Here is a 25,531-nt window from a genome sequence, read left to right as displayed (position 1 = left end):
GAGCTATATTGGAATTTTCAGATGATGGAAGGGGTTACAAATGCGGCATCCAATACTATGAAGTTTTTTATTCTGTTTACCTTCAAGAATTTATTCAATTCTACCTGATGTAATTATTTCCATGGAACCAAATCTGCATACAACATACATGAGAATATCAGATAATTTAACTACTAAAATATACAATAAGATCATAACTAATTAAGAAAACGATTTAGCAAAAATGAAAATTAATATGTTATATTTGTAGGAGAGATATGCGAGATTTTTTCTTGATGGCTAAAGATATATTTGAGAGAGTATGAGAAGAAGATATGCATTTATATAGTAGAAAATGTGGTTTAATTAGCATTAAAACTGATTTAATAGACTCCATTAATTTAGCACTAATGAAACGTTTTGAAAAAGAAGTTTTAAAGAGAGGGAGAAATTCATGGGTGAGCTTCATTACAATATATACATGGAAAGAAATGGTATTTATGGCTTGCATGATGAAACCGAAACTGCATAAATTCCTCACAAAATTGCATGGGAACAAATGGGTATTTATGGTACACAGTGAAAGCTAAGCATAGAGCGTTTCTCTACTTACTTTCCTAGCCTTGATGGCCAGCGGAAGGCAACATTAGTCGCTACTAGCACTTCAAAATAAAGTGTGGCTCAGCAGATGGGTTGAGTGCATGGGATTTAAATTGTGAACTTTAATTTACCGAGGTAATGAAAATTCCACTCATTCGATTACAATGTAGTGGTAAATCATTGAATTAAAAATCTCTCAAAGATAAAAGAACTAGCTAAATTATATATCCGCACTTGAATTTTATATTATCAGCTGGTTGATGTTGGTGGTGATCCTGCGAAGTATGCAACAGCACCAACAAATGGTGCATTAAAGTAAGTAGCTGGTTCAGATTGCTCGTGGTTATTTCGATCATCATTGAAGCTGTCGCCTTGATCAGGACCACCCATAATGGCTCCAACAAGTATGTTCGGGTTCGGAGATCCTGAATTAAGATGTTGAAATCCATCTTTACAAGCTATCTGACTAGGTTGTTGGCGTATAGATGGTATAGAAGAACCTCTATGATGAACTTTTTGTGGATATTTCTCTCCGAATCCCACCATGTATGACATTTTCGAAGGATTATCACCTAAAATATAATCTACTTGTTTCTTTGCTAATGCAATTAGGTCTTTTGCTGCGAAACCCTTTGATCCACACGACACCGATTCTCCTGATGACTGTAAGTACTTTGCGTATGTCACGAGGAGGAAAGCTGTGCTAGTCACGTACTGCATATTACATTCACCTTGTTTGAAGAGAAGTCCTCCTGTCATTACGAATATCATTCAAATTGGTATCAGAGCGAATAAAAACAGCATGAAAAACTGATAAATGAAATTTAACAACGGAATTCGGAAAATGTATATATGCGGACCTGGCGTATATTTGGTACTAAATGTAGGTGATCCAGGGAGGAGAGAGCAGAAGTAGTTGTCAGCATGGTTTTTATAGGACTGCAAGTCTTGAACTTTCTTTTGTAAGTAGAACTGCAGCGCAGAAACTTGAAGTTAGGGAAAATGAAGATTTTGTGTACTCGTAAAAGTTATAATTATAATATGCAAGAAAGAAATAAAACCTTGGACAGAAGAACTTTTGTGCCAACTCGTTTATCATCCCAACTGAAAGAGAAGTCATCATCGTCTCCACCATCAGTATGGCCGTTGGTTTTAATGTAGTTCAGGTACTTATCGTCTTTGGTCGCTCTATATAGCCATGCTGCTGCCCATAGAAGTTCATCCTGACATGGGGTATTATGAGAGATTGAGAGTCTTGTGTTTTCGTAGGAGAATCATGGAGATTTCTAGACTTTACAAACCAGGCTTACTTACATTGTATCCAGAATAAGAACAGTAAAATGGGCAAACAACCGAACTGAGAGAATCACTATAAGAGCCTCTATGCTGGTCCGCGAAATCAAATACCTGTATCATAACCAAATGTATCTATCAACACTCTTACAAAATTGCATTTCATGACGGAGTTTTAATTGGTATGTGTAATAAACTGAATTACTTTAATGGCTGTTTGAAGTAACTTGGTGGAGTATGGACGATCAGATCTTTTAAACACAACTGAAGCAGCAGCCAATGCGGCAGCAGTCTCTCCCGCGATATCAGAACCTGGATTTTTTGTAGACACCTTGTACACATTCCGGGAGGAATCCAAATCTTCAGGCCTTTGCCAGCATTCGTGATCTGCGTTAGGATCTCCCACCTTCATAAACAACAACAACCAAGTTAGCCAATCTACGACTAGAAAATCTAGCTTTCTATCAATGAGATCCTAGTAATGCGAATCACTCACTTGGACGTATAATGTATCAGGTTTAGCTGTTGCTGCCTTTAATAAATAATCAGTGCTCCAACGGATAGCGTCTCTGGCATGCGCAGCTTGGTGTTTCATATTTCGACCAAATTCAACAACACTCCAAGCCAACATTGTCGTTGTAAACGCCAAAGGAAGACCAAATTTCACATTGTCTCCTGCATCATAATATCCTCCAGAGAGATCCACCTGCATTTGTTGCAAAGCACAAAACCCTATATTTACTACTTGAAAGACTAGTTAATTAAACTTCATTATATATAAGAAGACACTAACATTTTCAGTAGACCCGTCTTTCAATCCAGAGTCGCCTCGCCATGTAACTCGTTGATTAGGTGGTAGTTTTCCTGATCGTTGCCCTTCGAAGAACATAATGGATTTCTCGAGTGCCTCAGCATAATTGTTAGAATCTAAAGCACGGCAATGACATGAAAAAAGAACTACGACCAAAATGGATATAGAAATAAGCTGCACTGGGGAAATTCTAGCCAAACTAGTCATATTTTTTTCGTTGCAGAGTTACTGAAAATTTGTAAACACGGTTAATCGTTCTGATTGTAATTTATTGATTGCAGATGAAGGAAAAGAGAAACAGTTGATTGTTACTTTGTTAGAAGAGAGAGAGCGAGAGAGATTCCAAGCTTTCTTGGCCATCCATTTTGCACTAAATTAACTCTCAACCAAGTTCTGAACATTAACTGAGGGGGTGATAACACCAAAATTAGGATAATCAGAAGTAGTTTAATACTAATTTGAGGTAGATAAACATAAAATTGCGATAACATACTAGAATTCCCTCTTTTAGTTGCTGAAGTCCTAAAAGGAGCTAAAGTTTGGTTTGGTGCCAAATTCGATTATAAGTGCATGGGCAAGCTCTCCACCACATAATATGAGGGAGAGAGACAGACAGAACATTTGCATATCATGAACATTTTGTAATAATAAAGTACGATATGAGGTCAAACTCGCGATATGAAATCACTGGGCTACGTAGTGGTTCCTAACTGCACGTGATTGTTTGAGACAATTTCAAAGGGTGTATGCATGTAAATTTACACTAAGAAATTGTGTCTGTTCGAGTACGTTTTTGGTCCATATGCAATTATTAGGTACAATATTAAAGGTATCATCTAAAGGCTAATATGTCCATGATCGATAACATTACATCTTCATTAAAAAAAGAATACTATGTCCATTATGAGATCCGGAGTACCAAGTTATGTTTATTGTAAATGTGGGATTCCAAGAAATCCCAAGAAATCAAAATATAGTAGTAGTAAAAACAATTTTTTAAAAGACAACAAAATAAATAAGAAATACTAAAAGAAAAGTAACACCCAACTCTGGCGTGATTTTAAGATTGAAAAATGAGTTGCAGGCTTCTTCTTTTAAGTCCTAATTTTCCCTAGGAGTCGCCCATCCGACTCCGAGGATGAGATTATCATAACCGTACCCATTTAGCACGTTAATGGCCCTCTCAGCATCTACCTTGTTCACAAAGTTCACAAAAGCAAATCCTCGGCTCTTGCCAGTCCTCCGGTCGACAGGAATATAAACACGGCTGACAGCACCAAATCTGCGGAACAGCTCAAGCAAGTCAGGCTCGCGAGTATTTTCTGAGAGGTTTGTGACGCGAACAGAGTTTTCTTCTTTCCTCCGTGGTCTCATCTGTGATCCAACTTGTCTCGCGCCATCTCTCTGGCCAGGAGGAATGTAGGTTCCTGGCCTGGAAGTGCCACGTGCCAATGGATCTCCAAGAACCCAGGTGTCATCCTTGCTACCAGGAGGTCGAGGCCTTTCAAGACGAACTTCTTCAGTAGAAACCGTGGTAAGTCCAGCACCAACATCTTCATGAACAGCATCACCAAACTTAGTCCACGAACGACGTTCAATAGTTTTCTTAATAAGATTACTATGTGGTCCGCTTACCGCTGGTGGTGGTAAAGGTAAATCAAGATCTTGTCCATCATCTTCTTCTAAATCTCCCCAACGAACTGAACCTGATCTTTGCATAGTATCTGTGCTCATGACGGAAAATCAAACAAAGATTGAAAACGTAAGATATATATAAGATATAGGGGTGTTTTTCTAGGGTAAGATATATATAAGGACACTATCCTGTTTGAGTTACAAAACGTAATGCGCACGCTTCTCTATCGTTTGTTATACTAGGAAACCAATTCCGAATACTAATAATAACTCAGTTGATATCTTTGGTGCAGTCCAATTGGAGTAGGACTGCACCAAAGGCATCTGCATGGATTACTACGGGCGAAGAAGCGGCCAGCACATCAACTACTATTAAACTACAAGCGCACCAGCCTTCTCGTCTGAGTCCAGATTTCCCTTAATGTTAAAAGCAGTGTGAATCTCTTAATATTCAAATAGTCTGCTGCAAAAAAAGATCTAAGAACACTTGTAGAATGCAAGGGGTGATGAACATTCAAGGCTGCTTACATATAACCATTACTCCTAGATCTTCTTTTCGCTGCAGATTATTTGGACTCTAAAGAGGCTGCAAACCTTGCACTCAGTGCACTTTTCAATGAACATGCATTCAAAATGAGTGGGACTATGATGACTGATTGAGAAATCTTATATACTGTATTACTAGAAGTTTTTAGATCATTAGTCTCATTCAATAATATCCAGTAATTTAGCACTAATCAAATCACTAATCAATTTCTAAAAAAAAACGGAAAAATAAATTTAGAGCGGCGGAACGCAAGGCTAAATTCAGTGTGCAGATTCTAAAACGTTAGGGATGTTTCCCTCTTCATTTTGGATCTGTACAGACGATTTAGGCCCATATTCCGAGTTTCCTCGAGGTTGTAGATTCTGACCACCCTAGGTCCCTAGCCCAATGAGAAAGAGAAGGAGAAAGTGAGAAAATTCTAATTCTTGATTCAATGGAGGATGAAGAGGGTCATAATTCATATAAAAAACCTAGGAAAATACATATCAACTACACCAATGATTCCCAAATGGCTGATTTCTTAGATTATGAGAATGATTTTACACCCACTCAAACTCAAGCTCAAGCTCAAACACAAACTCAAGATGATGATTTTTATGAGCCAAATCCAAATGATGAGTACATATATGAGGAACCCAATGCTTCTAATACACAGGTACACTTATATCTTATGCTCAATCTCACTTTTAGAGCTCTCAATTATCAAATGTTAGGTTTTTTGAATCATGGTTCGGCGAAACAGGTTGATGTTCGGCTCACATCTATGAGCCGAATCTACCAATTGATGAACGGTTCGGCTTACTGAATCTGTTTACTGCATGCGCCGAACCTATAATTTCCAATTCCGACCCTTTTGCTAGACACTAGTTCGGCTTATATGAAAGTTTCATAGTAAGCCGAACAACATCCTGAATAGCCCGGAATATAATCATTACTAATTCGGCTTACATATCGAAAATCGTATGTGCCGAACATAATTTTTTAATTTCTGGGTTGAAATATTGTTATTAGTTCGGCACATATGGAGAATATCTTATCAGCCGAAACCTCTTATGTTCAAGGTTCGGCACATAATATGATTATCGTCTGAGCCGAACATGAATTTGTTAATTTTTGGGTTAAAATATTGTTCGTGGTTCGGCACATATTGAGGATATCGTATAAGCCGAAACTTGTAGATGTTTATAGTTCGGCACATAATGTGATTATCGAATGCGCCGAACCTTGTTATTATATTCCCTTTCTAGTGTTTAACCTTGTGATATTCTTTGTAGATCGTGCTTGGACCCATGGAAAATCAACCTGATCCAGTAGACATAATTCACGAGGATACCAAGGATCACTTCCAAAATGATTTGGTATGTAAGAACCTTTTGTTTACCTTAATGTTGTCGGAATATTCCAAAGTTTTTCTTACTAATTACTTGTTTTGGAATGAACGTAGATATGGAAAACTAAACCAGAAGTTCTGGATTGGCTTGAGGAACACGCGATGAAGATAAATTGTGTACTAGTTAAAGGACAACAAAGCCGATGGATCGGTTTGAAATGATTTGTGAGCGTAGTGGAACCGGCGCTAGCAAGGTTAAAAAGGGTACTGTATATGTTGGGAAGACCGGGAGAAAGAATAGGACGAAGACGAAGAAAAGAAATTGTCCGTCACAAGCTAAGGATAGTAAAGAGGATGTCAAGGGGAAGGCTAAGATGTATCCTTCACAAACTAAGATACAGGAGAAAAGGACCGTACATGAAATTGGTAGGATGAGAGGACCCAAAAGAGATAAGTCCGGTAGGTATATGAGGCCTATCAATTTTATATACGATAACTACTTGGAATATCTATCGCCAATAATTCATGAGCATATTATAGCAATGAACGACGTGCAAGGCGATGGAAATTGTGGTTATTACGTCACGGCCGAACAACTTGGTCCTTTTATGGAAGGGAATAATCCGGTGCCCCTGAAAATGAAGTGAACTATATTCGGCAACGATTGTTACAAACCCTACGTAAAAACAAAGAATTCTATAAGACAATGATGAGAACAGGTCCAAGAAAAGATGCAGGGGTGGCAGCGGAGTACGTTGCATTCGAACGTCGTTTGCATGGGGATTTTATCATTACCGAAGAACATTGGATGTCAATGCCCATTTGTGGGTTTTTAATAGCGGAGACATTCAATTGCGTCGTACATTGTTTCGCATGGACGGGTAGTAGCTTTACTTACGTGCCTCCAACAAAACCTTGCAATGATGGTGTAAAGGATAGAAGACTTGTTCTTGGATTTGTTCAAAATTGTCATTTTATCGGCCTCAAACTTAGACCCGGTTGCCCATTACCACCCTTGATGAGTGCAGCCTTTTGGCCTAGATTTGAAAATAATTTTGCGATGGATTGGTGTGCAAATTATGCGACGGAAATGGATCTTTGGAAATCTTTGCATATGCAGCCTCCAAGTGGACAAGTAATTACGTTTTCAAGTGATGAGGATGAAGATGTTAAGCAAGAGGTCAGTGAAGATGATCAAAATGAGGTCAGTGAAGATGATGAGAAAGAGGTCAGTGAAGAGGATGAGATTCGTTTAGGATCTCCATAAAAAATGTTTCATGGATTTATCCGTTTATTTTGTGTCAGGTTCGGCTTATAAGAACAATTCACTGAAAGCCGAACCTAACAACAAAAAAATACCAGAGTTTTTTTGTCAGGTTCGGCTCATAATATTATTTCACTGCAAGCCGAACCTTGAAACTTTAAAAAACCAGAATTACTTTGCTAGGTTCGGCTTGTAGTATATTTCTGAAGAAAGTCGAACCTTTCATGATTCATGAACACAAGAATTATTATATCATTCCAAATAGACTTTTCAAATTCATAGAAATTGTGGATTACATCCCTGCTACATAGTAGGCTTCCAATTAATTTATAATATCCTAAACGGGTAATGAGAAACCTTCTAAGAATGTGGTAGTGATCTTTGTATTTGAAATTCTTTCCCTTCCATCGTCGCCATTCCTCTAGAGCTCGAACTTCAATCTCAGAGTTTGTTTCACCTTTGAGTCGATATCGACTCACAATCCGAACTAAAGCTATGCAGTCTGTGACTTTTTTCTTAATACTTATAATTCGGCAAAACAAGGACGCACTATCCTGGTTGTGAGGATTACCTGTTTCCGTGCTGAAGGCTTCATGAATTCTAACCATGTAGTATATACTCATCAGACCATTTACTCGTCGTTCTTCACCCTTCTTTGGATAGTATGCTACATAATTAGTGCAAAGAGATAAATCTTCTTCTAGAGTAAACTTAGGAGTTGGGGGTGCCATTTGTTGAGCATATGTGGTTAAGAATATGAAAAAACATGTAGGTATATATAGAGTATAGTTTTACAATGGCTATATCTTTCAAAAAAAGAGTCGTTCCTAGATTTTCATGAAAAAAAGTAAAGGTTCGGCTTATAGAAATTTTAGAACATAAGCCGAACCTATATACATAACGGCTATTTTTTTAAAAAATTTGAAAATTTTTACAGCTTCGGCTCACCATATTGGTGAGATTTAAGCCGAACTATATACTGGATTACATCAATAATGATTTTTAAGGCTCGGCTTATAACTCAAATTATAGAAAAAGCCGAACCTGAAGGACAAATGATTCGGCGCGTAACTAACATTAGAGGATAAGCCGAACTCTATACATTCGGCGCATAACTGTTAAGCTATTCATTAAAACATGAAATTGAAGGTGTCCATAACCCAATCCCAGCACCATTAAAAACAAAGTTGAACACCTAAAAGCAAAGGTGTTTGCAACACCATACAAGTGTACTTAAAACTTAAGAAAAACATTAAAAGGAAGTTGGAAACATAAAAGGGCATTTAACCACGACCCCTCTTCTTAGTGGTAGGCTTTTGTGCGGGTTCCTCGGGTCCTTCTCCTTTGTTGATGATTGCATCCCACTTTGGAGAGGTAGTTTTATTCTTCCACAGTCATTGGTGTTTTGCAATCAATTTTATCCTTCATTTTTTTCAACATCTCCCTACCCGCGGCATTGGTCCTGACACAAGTATGAAAGGTATAAGACTAATTCGGCACAAGTATGAATCATGTCTTGAAATTTTTATTAGCTTACGCAGAGAGTGGATCGGCTCATACCACAAAACAATTATAATCCGATCTTAAATATTCGGCTCACAACCGATACCGTCGAATAAGCCGAATCTATGATTATGATCTCAAACATGTATTCGGCGCAACATGATATCATATAAATAAGCCGATCCTATACACTTGTAAAATTTATGAAATTTTAACAATGATATTCGGCGAAGCCCTAATACTATCGAATAAGCCGAATCTAGACTTATGAATTGAAACATTTATTCGGCGCAAAACTAATACAACCATACAAGCCGATCCTAAGCACATGCAAAAATTCTGAAATTCAAACAACATTTATTCGGCATAAAACTAATACAACCATACAAGCCGATCCTAAGCACATGCAAAAATTCTGAAATTCAAACAACATTTATTCGGCACAAAACTAATACTACCATACAAGCCGATCCTAAGCACATGCAAAAATTCTGAAATTCAAACAACATTTATTCGGCACAAAGCTAATACTACCATACAAGCCGATCCTACGCACATGCAAAATTTCTGAAATTCACAAAATATATTCGGCACAAAACTAACACCGTCGAATAAGCCGATTCGATGTATAAGTCTCTGTGTCACTAAGTTCGGCTCAAAACGGATTTCAGATCTACGCCGAGCCGTTCATATGCACTTTCAGGGTTCAGTTCCAAGAACAGCTCGGCGCACATCTAACATTTGTTTTACGCCGAACCATACCCTGTAACCGCCGCAGAACACATGATTTTGACGAGTTAAATCGACCAAAACAATCAAAAACATCAAATATGAGATGGGTTTGTAGAACAAATCTTCTTATTCTCATTTCCGGAGTTGGTTCTTCTTCAATCTCTTCTTCCGGTTGATTTTGTGGTTGATTTTGAGTTTGTTCTTCACTCTCTAAATCTTCTTCTTCATCAATAGGTTGTTCAATCGATCGATTTGAACGAGATACTGCCTTACGACGACCCATTATATAGATGAGTTTAATCGTCGATTAAAGTTTCACGAATCGACAATTAAATTTCCGCGATGAAAAAAAAAGAAAGGAAAGGGTGAATGAGTTCGGCTGTGGAGAGAAAGAAGAAGAAGGTGAATGAAACTGATTTTAGGTGTAGTTGATTATAGGTTTTGTATTAGGGTTAGGGATAGATTAGTAGTAATTTAAAGGATTTAAGGTCATATAGGTAATTGAACCATCCCATAGGGTACCCCTTATAAGGTCACCCAAATTAGGACTAGTGCCTTGTATGCCTAAGAAGATTTTGGTATGCCAATATTATGGTTCCTACCCCGAGCCATCGACTTCATCAGCTCCACTAAAATAGATTTGACGGAAAACCAACGATCTTGCTCTACAGGTTATCCTTGCATTTTTGTCATATAAGTGGGCTTCAAGCTTATCGGAAGAACTCCTACAGTCTAATCACCCTTGACGAAGTCGCTGTTCACGCGTATTCTGTAAGAATGATTTTTTGGGACTACTGTGGGGACTACTTTGTGATAGGAATGTCAACCCTATACTTATAAGGGGTGTCCTAAAGTGTGGAAATGACTAACCTACCCTTAACCTAATTTAATTTAAAACAAATCTAATAACCACCTATATATATATATATATATATATATATATAACCACCACCTCCTCCCATCACCGCCGCCCATCACCTACTACCTCCGACTACCACCAACCACCACCACCTCTGTATATATATATAGCTTAATTTAAATCATTAATAAAGATATTCTCACAAACCCATTACTTGTCCGTCTTTTTGGTTGAAAAAATGAGAAGTAATCATCAAAATGAGTTGAAAATGGAAGTTGCAGAGGGAAATTCGGCTAGGAATTATGTGAAACAAGTTTGTCGAACTAGCCGAACTCAGCTTTAATGAAGTTTTTTCTTTCAGAAAAAAGTTCGGTTACCTCGCAAAAAAAAATTCCCAGCCGAACTTTTAGTTCGGCCACGTCGCAATTTTTTTCTCCTAACCGAACTTTTTTTTTTCTGAAAATCTATATATTGAGTTCGATTACGTCAAGAAAAAGATTCCCAGCCGAACGTTTAGTTCGGTTACGTCGCAACTTTTTTTCCTAGCCGAACATTTCTCTGAAAGCAAAAACTTCATTAAAGCTGAGTTCGGCTACCTGTGTCTTCAGAACCATTAGCCGAACTACACTTGCAGATGAGTTCGGCTACCTGTTCTTCAGATTTCGTAGCCGAACTTCATTTTCATAGTCGAAATCACTTTATAAATTTCTCATTTTTTCGATTGTGTTTGTCAATTCAAGCAACATTACTAAATTTGAAGTCTAAGTATCCAAAACCCTCATTTCGAAATCAACCATCTTTTAAAAAAAAAAAAAAAAAAACCAAAACCCCTTCTTCTCAAAAATTATTCTTTTAAAAACACCCAACTAATTAATCTAACCTCACTAATCAATCATTACACCAACACTAATTAATCACTACACTAACTAATTAATCACCAAGAACAAGTTTTGTATTAAAAAAAACTAAGTTAAGGGGTGGCTCAAATTTACTTCAAATATCCACCCCAAAATAGACGAGGAGTCCCCCACCTTTTATGAGCAGTCCCCAAAAAATCATTCTTCCGTAGGGTAAGCTACCTGCCCATCCTGTAAGGTAAGTTACCTGCCCATCTCTAGCCCACAGATTAACTCAGATAGGCTTCAAGCCTTTCACACTAACTAGCCCAGCCCTTGGCCCTTTTTCTTCTTTTTAGTAGTTTTTATTTTTTAATATTCAAGAAGGATAAATGTGGCTCACAATTTTGTTACAACAAATTTCAACACTTCCTCAGGTTGAGAGAGAATCATAGAAAAACAATCTACAGATACAAAAAAATGGCAATAATGAAGAAGTTGAAGATGTTTGGGGCGCAAGAGCCAGTGGTTGCAGCCTCATGTCTCCTTGCAGGAATTGGTAATTTGATTCTACATTATTATTTCCAATCACATTTTAAATGTTTTCAATCTAGATTTTCATATGGTCTGTTTGATCATTGAGATCATGATTTCAGTCAGGATCTAAATATCATGTTTCTTCATTTCAGATCAGTCTTGTAACAGATCATCATGTTTAAGGTGGTTCCAAGAATAACCATACAATAAAAAATAAACAGATTCAGATCATGTCTAGTCACCGGAAAATAAAAATTCTTGAACGTCAGAGATTGTCGATGAATATCTCAGCATTGCTGCATATGATTTTTTTACATCAGTATCAATTCCTTAACATGGTTTCATTTTATGACTATCAGGGCTTTTCCTTCCAGCTGTGGTCAGACCAATTCTGAACCCTCTGGAAACAACAACAAACCAATTCCCACCACCTGTTTTCGCTCACAATGTAAGTATCATTTTGCTAGTTCACATCTAATTTGATCTTGAGGCTTCCTTCTAAGTCATTTCATTATTTCCCCTAGTGCTTGTGAATGTCTCTAGTATAGGCAGAACATAAAAATAAGACAAGACAAGACATACACACAAGAACAACAGAGACATACATGTCCCTGCAAATCATGAAATTTCTCATGTTAATGGGGTAAAACATGATGAAAATAGGACAACTGAAGACAAAATAGATCTTACTATGGATGTTGTCAGATGCAGTCTCTGCTTCCATTAGTTTTCAAATGATTGACCATGTCTTTCATGTTTGCAGGTGGTACCAGGTAAGAAGAAAATGGAGTAACCCACAATCTGACGACCGGGTGATTCTGCCTTTTCCTGCGGACTGAGATTTACATTTTTTTTTTTTTGATGGCTCACAAAATAAAACCATTTTTCTACACTACCCGTCTGTACATAGAATTTCTAAATACTTGTAGCATCGAGCCGATTGTTTTATTTTCGGTTTTGCAATTTTGTAAATGAATGATTAGGGAACATGAGAACAACTTTCATGTCCTATAAACAATAAAAGTTTTGTTTCTTTAGAAACTAGAAGTCTAGAACTATATCATGCTGTTGGAAAGATATCTTCGACTGTCATTACTCATGAATTTAACTACATAACAACAAAATATGATTTCACTAATCCGAAGGAAAACAAACAAACATCATTAACGCTCATAAGTACATTAAAGTTACCTTTTCTTTCAAAGATGAATGTGTAAAAGGAAATCCAGATTCTAGTACTTCCTCTTTCTGATCTTGAAGCTGGATGATCGGATAACGTCATCATCTCTAATGAGGCGGGCCTCCAGAGCAGTTATGGACTCTGGTTTGGTAAAATAGGTAAAAAGTAGATAGATACCATCCAAATAGGTGTTGGTTTCTCCTGCCTTGTTCTTCTTTTTGATGCTGTATGCAAGCGGAATCACTCCTCTGTTAAATACCTCGACATACATTCCACCACCAGCAACAATCAACTGCAAACAAATGCCATTTCAAATTTGTTCATAAATAGAACTAAAATGCACAGCTTCACAATACAAAAACAGGGTGACAAAGAGTATTATCTGACTTTTGATAGTGCAACCAAGTAATGTACGCAATACTTCCAATGTGCTAGCATGACTGGTCATAGAAAAAATGCTATTCGAGAACGAAAAGATGCATATACTAATGAAAAATGTGCAACACCAGTAAAGCTATGTGTGCTCTTTAGGGGGAACTTTTGAAACTGGTTAAGCTTAGAGATTAAATACTTTCACAAAGCTAAGGACTGGCTATGCTTAAAGACTTAATACATTCACGAAGCTAAGGAAAATTAAGCTCATTTACTACTTCGGAGTACTTCCAAATTCACAGAATTCCTATAGCATTGTGGTAGCATCAGAACAATAAACAGACTGAAAAAAACAAATTTTGGGAAAAATTGCAAACACAAATTTTATCATTTTCAGAGGAAAAATTCCACCCCACAAACAAGAATCACTATCTGACAGTTTCACAATAAATTCACAGATCCAACAACCTTCAATAAAGAATACAAGTCATCTTAACGACGAATTTTCAGTGACAATTGCTACTCCAGAGCATATAACAGTGTTGGCCCTGATTGTGAGAGCCTCAATCTTATTGCCCAGTGCAAGCAAATTGATAGCTCCCGCCATTTTGACTTATTGCGAGCAGTTAAACACACATCTCAACTTAACTATTCAACCTGTTCTTATCAATGCAAGTTATCTATCAAATCCTCTTAGAGAGCAATACATCTACTAATTCTTACACCCAATTGTTCAATTGCCCACAATAGCTCCAGAGCTTATAATGGCGTAACTACTAGCGTAACAGCCCCAATCTATTAGCTCATTGCAAACACACAGAGAGCTCCCACCATTTTAACTTGTTGCAAGCAGGAAAACACACATCTCTACCTAACAATTCTACTTGTTCTTATCAATTGCAAGTTATCCATATCTAAGAACATTCAACAAACACCTGAATTGCATTTTCATGGTGGAATCTTACAAACAAAATAAGGGTTTCATTGATTTAATTTACCTCTTCATACTTCTGGGTAAGAGTAAGACGTTCATCTTCGGTCATATCAGGTCTCAAAACAGCCATAGTTTCGTATTGTCTCAAACCAGGTGGACATTGAGGTTCTTCTTTCTCTTCAGTAGCACCTAAAATACCACCAGATGATGGTGATTCATCATCTTCTCCAACACCTCCTTCAAAGAATGAACCTGAAAAATCTAAGGTTAATGCTTTAACTGATAAGCTTTCATGGGTTCTTCTCAGAATCTCAACTTTGTTGAAATTAGAAGATTTGTTTTGAAAGAGAAGTTGAGGTGTGAATGACACGAGAGATGATGAAGAAGTTGAGAGAAATTTAGGGGATGAGAAGGAAGTGGAAGCTAATGAAAGTGATGATGTTGCCATTGCTGAATGGAATCAAAGGGTTTGAAGCTTCACTGGATATTTCTTCGAAGAAGTGAGAAAATGAAGTAGAAGAAGAAGGCTAGAAAGTTGTAGCCATGGATGGATGGATGATTGATTGGATAAGGCTGTGAGATGTTTACACCCAACCTTTATTTTTTCTTACACCAAACCTACACCGGGTAAAAGAAAATGAAACCGTCAAAAACATTGGTTGGTGGTAAATTTTTCGATTCCAGATAGATTTGGACAAATAATAGATGTGTAGTTCTAAAGAATTACTCATAGAAGATAAATGTGATTCAATTGTTTTAGAGATATAAGTAGTTTTGAATTTTGTTGAAGTGTGCTTCACCAAACTTGTTTCGCTTTTCTATTAAAAGTCAATTTGAAATTTCGTTCGGGAACTAATCTTTAAATTTTTAACTTAATTGAATTGAGAAGCAACTTTGTAGGGCAAGAAAAATCCATCGTACTCCCTCCGTCCCGGGTTAATTAAGCTATTTGGTTTTAAGATTTGTCCCATAAATAATTGAATTATTTCATTAATCAAGGAATATCTCTAAAATTACCCTTTTAATTCATTATAATTTGATAGTCATATTTATCTTCGTTACGTAGATGTTTTAAAATGTTTTTTTTCTTGAGAAGAAAATGTTATATAATTTTATTAATAAAAAGGAAACAGATTACATAATTACTTGTGCTCGAGCGGGTAAATGCGATAGTAACGGTGAGAAACCATTAAACCCACAAGTTACTATTAAATGTGAATGCCCAACAAGGATAGTGATACGATTAGATATTTTAGTTGGGTATGTGATCAGCAAGATTGAGTTGGTTCATAACCATCCACTAAACCCTGATGATACAAGATTTTTTCGTTGTAATCGGTACATTAGCGCCCATGTAAGGAATCAGATTGATCTATTTGATAGAGCAGGTGTTAGGCTGAACAAAGTCTATAATATATGTACAACTGAACATGGTGGTCCTGAAAAAATGACTTGTACATCTAAGGATTGCAGAAATATGGTTGATAAGCTAAGGCGTATAAGGCTTGGGGAAGGAGATGCCGCTGCAATTCTTAAATATTTTGCAAAGATGAGTACGCAAAATTCTGGTTTCTATTATAAGGTGGATTTAGATGAGGAGGGTCACTTGGATAAGGTGTTTTGGGCAGATGGTAGGTCTAGAGAAGCATATAAGGAATTCGGCGACGTTATCTCATTTGACACTACATACTTGGTGAACAAGTATAATATGCCCTTTGCCCCATTTGTAGGGGTAAATCACCATGGACAGTCGATATTACTTGGGTCTGGGTTGGTTTCCCATGAAAATTCTGATTCATTTGAGTGGTTATTTTCTCAGTGGCTTGATTGTATGTCTGGACATGCACCTCCAGCAATAATTACTGACCAGGATCTGGCCATGAAAAAGGCAGTAAAAATTGTATTGCCAAATAGCAGGCATAGATGGTGTTTATGGCATGTGATGAAAAAGTTGTCGGAGAAGTTTAAAAGCTATAAAAACTATGACCGCATTAAGTATTCAATGAAGAAGGTAGTATATGATACACAATATCCGTCGGAATTCGAAACTAAATGGAAGGAAATGATAGATAAGTATAACTTGTCCAATAATGAGTGGTTAAAGGATTTGTATGAAGATAAGGAGCGTTGGGTACCTTGTTATTTGAAAGGAACTTTTTGGGCTGGAATGTCCTCTACACAAAGGTCTGAAAGTATGAATTCATTTTTCGACGGATACCTCCGTCCACAAACAACTCTAAAACAGCTTGTAGAGCAATATGAGCTGGCATTAAGGGACAAGGTAGAAAAAGAAGCTATAGCTGATGCAGAGTCTGCTTCCAAAATGATAACTACTGCCACTGAGTTTGATATGGATAAACAGATTCAGGAAATATATACTTTATCAAAATACAAAGAGTTCCAAACAGAATTAGTGAAGAAAATTTACTGTGAAATAATCCGTCAAGTAGAGGAGGATCCAGTAGGAACATTCAAATATGTGGTTCGTGAAAGTGTGTGGTTTAAAAGGTTTGACAAACAGAAAATTAAGAAATTGGTTAACTTTGATGTGATTTTTCATTCAAAAGACTGTGAAGTTGCTTGCAGTTGCCAGAATTTTAGTTTTAGAGGAATTCTCTGCAGACATGCTATTAGTATATTAACCCGTCAAGGAATAGAGTTACTACCTGAAAAATATATTGTTAGAAGATGGAGAAGAGATGTGAAAAGATCCCACACATCTATGAAGGTTAATGTCAATTTTTGGGAGAATCCTGTTGAACGTGAACGTTATAATAGTTTGACTATTTTGTTCAGTGAGGTTGCAGACATGGCAGTAAAAAATGGTGATGAATTCGATAGTATTAAACATTGGTTGGTCAAGAAGCTGGAGATGTTAAAGAAACAAAAAGAAAGTGCTGAGATTGAACCAAAAAGTCTTTCCACCAGTGAGTGTAAAGAAGGGGAAGAAACAGATGTGATAGAAAAAAATGGGGAAGAAAATAATTTGCATGAAGAAGCCATGGATTTAGTTGGAGTGGGTGTACTTGATCCTACAAGTAAGAGACAGAAAGGAAGACCACGAAGCACGGCATATAAAAATACATGGAAACCTAGTAACAAGAATTATTCAACCAATGATGCAAGTGTATCTAATGAAGGTGATGGAGATGTAGCTTTGGAAGTTCCTACTATGACGAAAAAGAAACGAGGCAGACCTCCAGGTAGCAAAAATAAGAACCAAAATATGAACACCAATCTGGCAGGTGATGGAATTGTGCAGGTAAATTTCGTGGCTTAGCATCCTTCTATCAGTTACAATTTTATCTAATTATTTTAAGTAATATGATTCGAATAATCCTTGTATATAGTGCAATATTAGGATGTTAGTGGATGTTTTCCTTGTTGTAAGTTCTCATGCCTACTTTAGTGTTAGAACTCCCACGTTTAAGTAGCATCATTTACGTTATGGATGTCCTAGTTTCGTCTTGTTTCTCAACTAATATGATTTGGATCATATATGTTTTTTTCCAGCAATCTCAAGCAACATATGCCACACAAGAGAGTGTCGTGTCCAATGGAGTACCACCACAAGCGCCTGTATACCAACCATGGGGATTATATCCAATTCCCCATTCAAATTATGCAGGACTGACGATGGTAAGATGTTAGAAAAATTAAACTTTCTTATTTTCAGTTAGATCACTTAGTAATAGTGAGACCCGAATGGTAATGAACTTTTTGTTGCGATTATTGTAGGACCCGAATGCAGTGACTCAAGGGTCGTCGTTTTCTTATCTGTCCGCCGTGCTTAATCCATGGATGTTTGGAGGACAGTTTGGATAATGCATAATATTGAACCTTGTGCTGATTTTTAGTTTTTTTGGTAGTTATTATGTGGACAACAAAACTCAGCAACCTTACTTATTAACTGTATGAGTTTATAACATTGAAAATTAAGTGATGCAGTTTTAATTGTTATTCATTTGAAGTTATTTTGTGTTGATAATGCTAGTTATAATTTGAAATTTGGTGGTGCTTGCAAGCTGCGGGATGTTTTTTTTATTATTATTGGATTGTACATTCAACTGGGAGGGAATGATAGCAACACAAGAAGTGCAAACAACAAAAATGTTAGCTAGTGCATTGTGTGTGCTAAGTGGAGACAACACAATTGTGCTTTCTTGTGCTGCATCTAAAACTGGCAACACTCACCAGCTCACCGTTCACTAATTAGAAGACATCATATAGCATGGAAATGTAATATTGCCTTTTGTTCGTGAAAAAAATAATTGAATTTAGCACTACAAACTACGTACATAAGCTGTTTTAGGAAATCAAATCTCAGACATTTTATAGACTTGTAAAAAGATAAACTTAGCATCTTGAGTTGGAGACATTTTGTCAAACAGTTGTAGAGCCATACACACCCTTAGTGCAGAGAAATTTACGACCAAACTAAAAGCCTGCTAAATCATTTCTCTTAAATAGAAAAGAACAACAACCAGAGTATTTTATAGTAACCATTACATTCACAGTTGAAGTCCACTCCTTATTTCTCCATTTTTAAAAAACTTCCTCTTTATTCTTCGTCTCGAATCTTGATGTTAAATCTCCATTTAAAACTGTTAAGGAATGGAAGAGGAATAGCTTCATTATTTTTGGGAGTTTCTCATGAGCATAAATCAATTTGCCTTGGCAAACAGATCTGAATAAAGTGGACTTAAAAAGAAAAGATAATTCAGATTTCAAAACATTTGGTTCCCGCGCGAGACATTTGGTTCCCGCGCGAGACATTTGGTTTCCGTCGAAAGTTGCTCAAACCGGTTAATTTTCAAAAGTGACGTGTTTTTTGTGTTTTTGACAGCATGTTCCGCCACGTCATTTGGGCGCTGAGTAGGGCGTTGAGTGGGGCTTAGAATAGCATTTCCGATTAATTTGGGAAGGAAGGAGTATATACTTAAGTGCAAACAAAATATAAGTAAAACTAAGACGAAAAAAAAAAAAGAAAAAAAAGTCAAATGAAAAGATGTCCTCGTCAAGTAAATTCGTTAAAAGTTAGATGTCAAAGGTAATCGGACGGACCCTAATTCATAATGAACCGGGCGGCTAAAAACACAGCTTCATCTTCTCTATTTTTCGATTAGGATTTTAGATCGGTAGATTTTCTAAAAAAATGGTGGAAGCAACATGTCACCTTCGTTCCATCTTATTGGCTCTCTAAATATGTCTTCACCACAACTTCGAAGCCATCATTAGAAGAGGCGTAGTCGGAAAAAGGCAGGGAAAATATTAGAATAGTCTCAGCCTCTCCTAATTTCTTAAGTAACCTATTGAAGACATAAACATAATAAATGAAATAGTAGAAGATACTCCGTCCGTTCTTTTCCTAGGGTTTTTAGGGGCCACTCAAAAGGAATTAGGGGCCAACAATAAAACAAAAAGGGTCACCCAATTCTAAATTGTGTTCACCTCTTATCTCCCATATTTCGTAATGACAAAATTATCCTTCGATATTCGGTAGTTTGAGCAGGATTCGGGTGATAAAAAATTTGAGAGATTTTTTTTTTTTTTTTGCTTTTTGCTTTTTCGAACTTTGGTACAACCATAATCGGTAGTAAAGTGTGTTACTTTAACTTCCGAATGTATATTGGTCCCAAAATGAGATTTTTCCAAAATCCTTTAATTTTCGACTTTGGTACAACCATAATCGGTAGTAAAGTGTGTTACTTTAACTTCCGAATGTATATTTGCCCCAAAATGATATTTTGCCAAAATCCTTAAATTTTCGAACTTTGGTACAACCATAATCGGTAGTAAATTGTGTTACTTTAGCCTCCGAATATATTCATTTTTTGAATCTTAGTACTACCATAATCGGTAGTAAATTTAACTTCCGAATGTATATTGTCCCCAAAATGAGATTTTGCCAAAATCCTAAAATTTTCGAACTTTGGTACTACCATAATCGGTAGTAAAGTGTGTTACTTTAACCTCGGAATATACTAAATTTTTGAATTTTAGAACTACCATAATCGGTAGTAAATTTAACTTCCGAACGTATATTGGCCCCAAAATGAGATTTTTCCAAAATCCTAAAATTTTCGAACTTTGGTACTACCATAATCGGTAGTAAAGTGTGTTACTTTAACCTCCGAATATACTCAATTTTCGAACTTTTAGCACTACCATAATCGGTAGTAAATTTGATTTCCGAATGTATATTGGCCCCAAAATGTGATTTTGCAAAATCTTAAAATTTTCGAATTTTGGTACTACCATAATCGGTAGTAAAGTGTGTTACTTTAACCTCCGAATATATTCAATTTTCGAATATTAGTACTACCATAATCGGTAGTAAATTTGACTTCCGAATGTATATTGTCCCCAAAATGAGATTTTGCCAAAATCCTAAAATTTTCGAACTTTGGTACTACCATAATCGGTAGTAAAGTGTGTTACTTTAACCTCCGAATATACTAAATTTTCGAATTTTAGCACTACCATAATCGGTAGTAAATTTAACTTCCGAACGTATATTGGCCCCAAAATGAGATTTTGCCAAAATCCTAAAATTTTCGAACTTTGGTACTACCATAATCGGTAGTAAAGTGTGTTACTTTAACTTCCGAATGTATATTTGCCCCAAAATGATATTTTGCCAAAATCCTTAAATTTTCGAACTTTGGTACAACCATAATCGGTAGTAAATTGTGTTACTTTAGCCTCCGAATATATTCATTTTTTGAATCTTAGTACTACCATAATCGGTAGTAAATTTGACTTCTGAATGTATATTGTCCCCAAAATGAGATTTTGCCAAAATCCAAAAAATTTCGAACTTTGGTACTACCATAATCGGTAGTAAAGTGTGTTACTTTAACCTCCGAATATACTAAATTTTCGAATTTTAGCACTACCATAATCGGTAGTAAATCTAACTTCCGAACGTATATTGGCCCCAAAATGAGATTTTGCCAAAATCCTAAAATTTTCGAACTTTGGTACTACCATAATCGGTAGTAAAGTGTGTTACTTTAACCTCCGAATATACTCAATTTTCGAATATTAGTACTACCATAATCGGTAGTAAATTTGATTTCCGAATGTATATTGGCACCAAAATGTGATTTTGCAAAATCTTAAAATTTTCGAATTTTGGTACTACCATAATCGGTAGTAAAGTGTGTTACTTTAACCTCCGAATATATTCAATTTTCGAATATTAGTACTACCATAATCGGTAGTAAATTTGACTTCCGAATGTATATTGGCCCCAAAATGTGATTTTGCAAAATCTTAAAATTTTCGAATTTTGGTACTACCATAATCGGTAGTAAAGTGTGTTACTTTAACCTCCGAATATATTCAATTTTCGAATATTAGTACTACCATAATCGGTAGTAAATTTGACTTCCGAATGTATATTGGCCCCAAAATATGATTTTTCCAAAATCCTAAAATTTTCGAACTTTGGTACTACCATAATCGGTAGTAAAGTGTGTTACTTTAACCTCCGAATATACTAAATTTTCGAATTTTAGTACTACCATAATCGGAAGTGAATTGTGTTAATAAGTGATGCTTATTATCTGCCGATTGTGTTCATGGCCTCAAATTCAAATTTTCAAAACTTAACAAAAGTTTCAAAATTTTCTACTTTCACAATCGGTAGTTAATGGTGTTCATTATCTATCGATTGTGCGTAACTTTTTGTACAGAGAAATTTAATTTTTAGAATCAAGAATAATCGGTAGATATCGATCAATTTACCTACCGATTATGGTTGATGTTCTTAAGAAACGAAGAACATCAACCATAATCGGTAGGTAAAGTAGATTATTATCTACCGATTATGTTTCTGCTAGTGTAAATCCAAGAACATCAACCATAATCGGTAGGTAAAATAGATAGTTATCTACCGATTATGTTTCTGCTACTGTAAATCCAAGAAAATTTTCGGATCAAATTTTTGATTTCAAGTAATCAAATCCTAATTTTGAATCACAACTACTATCATCTATTCGTTTTGTTTGTTGAACTCCGTTTTTTTTGATGTTCTAAGTTTCAACTTTAAGGTTAATGAATTTTGGGTTTTAATTTTAAACAATCAATCATAACATTTGTTTGATCGATGATCTTTGTTTTCAATCAAAATTAAAATGATGGAAAAAAATTTCAATGGGTAGAAAAGAGAAGAAGAGGTGGAATGATATGATTATGAAAATAAAGGATATAGGTTTAGATTTAGTATAAAGGTGAAGGACAATATAGACAAGTTTTTATTTTTAAGACATCCCTTAACCTCCTTCAATGGATGGGAATAAAAAGGTGGCCCCTAACCTTGCTAACCTATGGCGAAACACGATCTTTGTTAATGACTCTTATTCTTAAAGTTCAAATACGCACAGTAATATCAAGACATACTTTTTCTTCTATTCTTTATACTTAATTGTACGACTCTTTATATTTTTTGGTCCAAAAAATAAAAAACTTGATGTTCAAAATATTTCTAATAGGTAAAAATTCGTGTTGCTAGTCGAACCGACTCTAGTAGTAGAGTTGTGAGGGAAATGTGCGTGGATATTTAATGGGGATAGTTTGGGCGCAGTTAAAAATTATTATCGGATGGATCTATTTAGCGAGTCAGCTACGATTTTCGTTTTTCTCGAATCACTTTTTTCTCTCCCTGTAACAAAAATATATTATAAGCGTGAATTCAATGTTATAAGCGTGAAGCTTTATTAATAATACAAAACTATTTAGAGTTGTTATCATCATCGTTTGTCTTTACCATATCTAGGGTTTATGAGTGATTCTTATATTGATTTGGGAGGCTACTAGATCATTATATTGATTGTTCTATTGCTAGTTGAAGTTATGAGATAAGTAATCGTCGATTAACTTTCTACACAAGTAGAAATCGCGAGACCTTACAGAGGGATTTTGTGGAGCAATCGTGTGTGAAAACAACACCAGCAAGTGAACCTTGATCTAAGAGTTTAACAACTGGGATCAACCTAAATTCACAAAGCTTAAGGCGTTCGATTAAATTACACCTTGAGTGATCTACTACTTGGTGGTTCATCGGATATAATATGGTAGTCGAGAACTTCCATATCCAGTGATAAAAGGAGTTTTGGGGACAACATTGATCTAGTTGTTATTCCAGGTTGATGATGAATGGTTCTTACGAACAATAGATGAGTATTCTAATCATGTTAACGCTTGTTAACGGCGAAGGATTCCTTGATCATATTTTTTTCTTCTTGTCTCTTTATTTATCTTAAAACCAAAACCCTCCTTTGTTATTTAATTTTTTTTTTTGCTAATACAAATAATTTATCAATTACACAGCTCTCTGTGGGAACGATCTCTTACTACCGCTATATTACCAGTTAATTAGTGGAAAATATATTTATTAATTTGTTGAGCCTACGACAGCCCATACAAATTTTGGCAGCAGTTGCTAATTGATTTGTTATTTGTTTAGCTTGTTTTTATTTACTTTTAGATTTTTGTTTTAATTTCCTTTTTCTTGTGAGTCGTCATGTTTCCTTACGGAAATAACATGTACGGAGCACGAGATTAATCATACAACAGTGGTAATCAATATGGTTTTCAATCTCATTCATATGACAACTATCAACCATCTTATGGGTATAAACAAAACCAATCTTTAGGCTATGATCAATACCCCACGGAACCTTGCGGATATTCCCATACATGTCAACAACCTTATGACGGGCATGTAAGTGAACAATCAAGAGGATGGAAGGATAGTTATGCTTCTGATCAATTGTTTTCTAGTAATGTGCAGATGACATGGAGTTTAGAACTAAAAATAAGACATACTCCTCTTTATCGTGCTTTTCCTTCAATCTTTCCAAAATAAGAGGTACGGACCAGGCGTGTTAATGTCAGGAAACTTTTTAAGAAATACGAGCAGCTAGAAAAACCTGGAGCATCAGAAGAGACTCTTCATGAAATTGATGGAGCCATACGAACCGAACTTCAACGTCGTTGGGATATGGAAAATGATGAGGTTGAAGAAGATTCTGATAAAGATGAGCAACCTTTGGAAAGTTCTTGTAGCAATGATACAACTATTCCAACTCCGGATCATAATAATGATCACTCGCCTATTCAAAAGGAGGAGATTGGGTATGACATATCTATTGTTATAAATGGTGTAACGTACTCAAATGAAGAAATTATGATTTGCATCAATGAACTAGACTTTTTAGGGGAAGATTCTGATTCCGATAAAGAGGTTGACGAAGAGATTGAGATTGAGAATGAAACAAAATTGATTGAATTCGTGGAAGACCCAATTGAGCTTTCTAAGGATTATAATGATTTTGAGATTTCGGTTGAAGAAGAAATTAAAAGTTCAATAGAGGACCACGATATACTTGAGGTAAATAATTCATCATTGTTAATTAAGAAAGATGAGGATCACGAACAAGGTTTGTCTAATCCTTTGCATAATTCTATATCTATTGATCATTTTCCTCTAATCGAAGTAGATTCTCAAATAGCTGTTAACCCAGCTTTTAAGAAAATAGCTCACTTAGGATTGAAATTGTGTGCTTCTAAAGTTTTAGCGGATTATTTTTCTTCTAAGTATCCACCACTTGATGTGTTTGATTCAAGTGTTGTGTAGGTTCACCAAGCTGAGGAACCTTTTGAAGTTCCCGAATTCTATGTTCTCTATCCACTTTCGAGTGTAAAAAGGACTAATTCTGGGGGAAACTTCAATACAATAATAGATTCGATATTTACATTTTGTGCTAAAATTTTTGTGAAGCTATTATTTGAATTGCAGATTGTTATTTGGTATGATTACCAAATTTTTAGATTACTGGTGTACGGGCAATAACAATAACGTCAGGCTGACGAAGTTAACCCAAGCGCTGCGAGGGAGGCATCCCATCGGTTTTGTATCTATTTCACTTTTATTTTTATTTTTCTTATTTCTTTATATCATATCTGGCATTCCCATCTTAGATTTTACAAAGTCTTATATCTATAATGAAAGTTTTGACGAAACAATTTTCGTCAGAAAATTTCTGACTACGTAGTTGTTACGAAAATAGCTCTCGAGACTTCATACGGAGTCCGATTTGAGTGGTTGACC

General features: G+C 35.9%; 4 protein-coding genes and 1 long non-coding RNA gene across 5 annotated transcripts; 2 read left to right on the top strand and 3 right to left on the bottom strand.

The window, feature by feature from the left end:
• Window positions 1-335: 335 nt before the first annotated feature.
• LOC113340176 (endoglucanase 1-like) lies at window positions 336-2,953 on the bottom strand. Its single transcript, XM_026585387.1, has 7 exons — window positions 2,666-2,953; window positions 2,369-2,578; window positions 2,078-2,278; window positions 1,894-1,986; window positions 1,641-1,802; window positions 1,440-1,551; window positions 336-1,331 (listed from the first exon to the last, which is right to left on the bottom strand). Exons 1-7 carry the CDS (start codon window positions 2,888-2,890, stop codon window positions 829-831), a joined length of 1,506 nt encoding a protein of 501 aa, XP_026441172.1. The 5' UTR covers window positions 2,891-2,953; the 3' UTR covers window positions 336-828.
• An 831-nt stretch (window positions 2,954-3,784) lies between these two features.
• Window positions 3,785-4,417, bottom strand: LOC113340177 (eukaryotic translation initiation factor 3 subunit G-like). Its single transcript, XM_026585388.1, has one exon. It carries the CDS (start codon window positions 4,415-4,417, stop codon window positions 3,785-3,787), a length of 633 nt encoding a protein of 210 aa, XP_026441173.1.
• Window positions 4,418-11,780: 7,363 nt separating this feature from the next.
• On the top strand, window positions 11,781-12,963 carry LOC113339228. The gene is made up of 3 exons (XR_003354999.1): window positions 11,781-11,948; window positions 12,286-12,374; window positions 12,690-12,963. It is a non-coding gene; the product is annotated as an uncharacterized LOC113339228 (long non-coding RNA).
• LOC113339227 (30S ribosomal protein S6 alpha, chloroplastic-like) lies at window positions 12,933-14,947 on the bottom strand. The gene is made up of 2 exons (XM_026584527.1): window positions 14,477-14,947; window positions 12,933-13,398 (listed from the first exon to the last, which is right to left on the bottom strand). The coding sequence occupies exons 1-2, from the start codon at window positions 14,858-14,860 to the stop codon at window positions 13,159-13,161; spliced, it is 624 nt and encodes a 207-aa protein (XP_026440312.1). The 5' UTR covers window positions 14,861-14,947; the 3' UTR covers window positions 12,933-13,158.
• Window positions 14,948-15,859: 912 nt separating this feature from the next.
• LOC113339550 (protein FAR-RED IMPAIRED RESPONSE 1-like) lies at window positions 15,860-18,299 on the top strand. The gene is made up of 3 exons (XM_026584798.1): window positions 15,860-17,674; window positions 17,926-18,051; window positions 18,151-18,299. The coding sequence occupies exons 1-3, from the start codon at window positions 15,860-15,862 to the stop codon at window positions 18,235-18,237; spliced, it is 2,028 nt and encodes a 675-aa protein (XP_026440583.1). The 3' UTR covers window positions 18,238-18,299.
• Window positions 18,300-25,531: the final 7,232 nt, after the last annotated feature.

The sequence above is a fragment of the Papaver somniferum genome, unplaced genomic scaffold, assembly GCF_003573695.1.
Source record: "Papaver somniferum cultivar HN1 unplaced genomic scaffold, ASM357369v1 unplaced-scaffold_21, whole genome shotgun sequence".
NCBI classification, from domain to species: Eukaryota; Viridiplantae; Streptophyta; class Magnoliopsida; order Ranunculales; family Papaveraceae; genus Papaver; species Papaver somniferum.
Note: the sequence above shows the minus strand (reverse complement) of the source record. Positions and strands in the feature narration are given on the sequence as shown.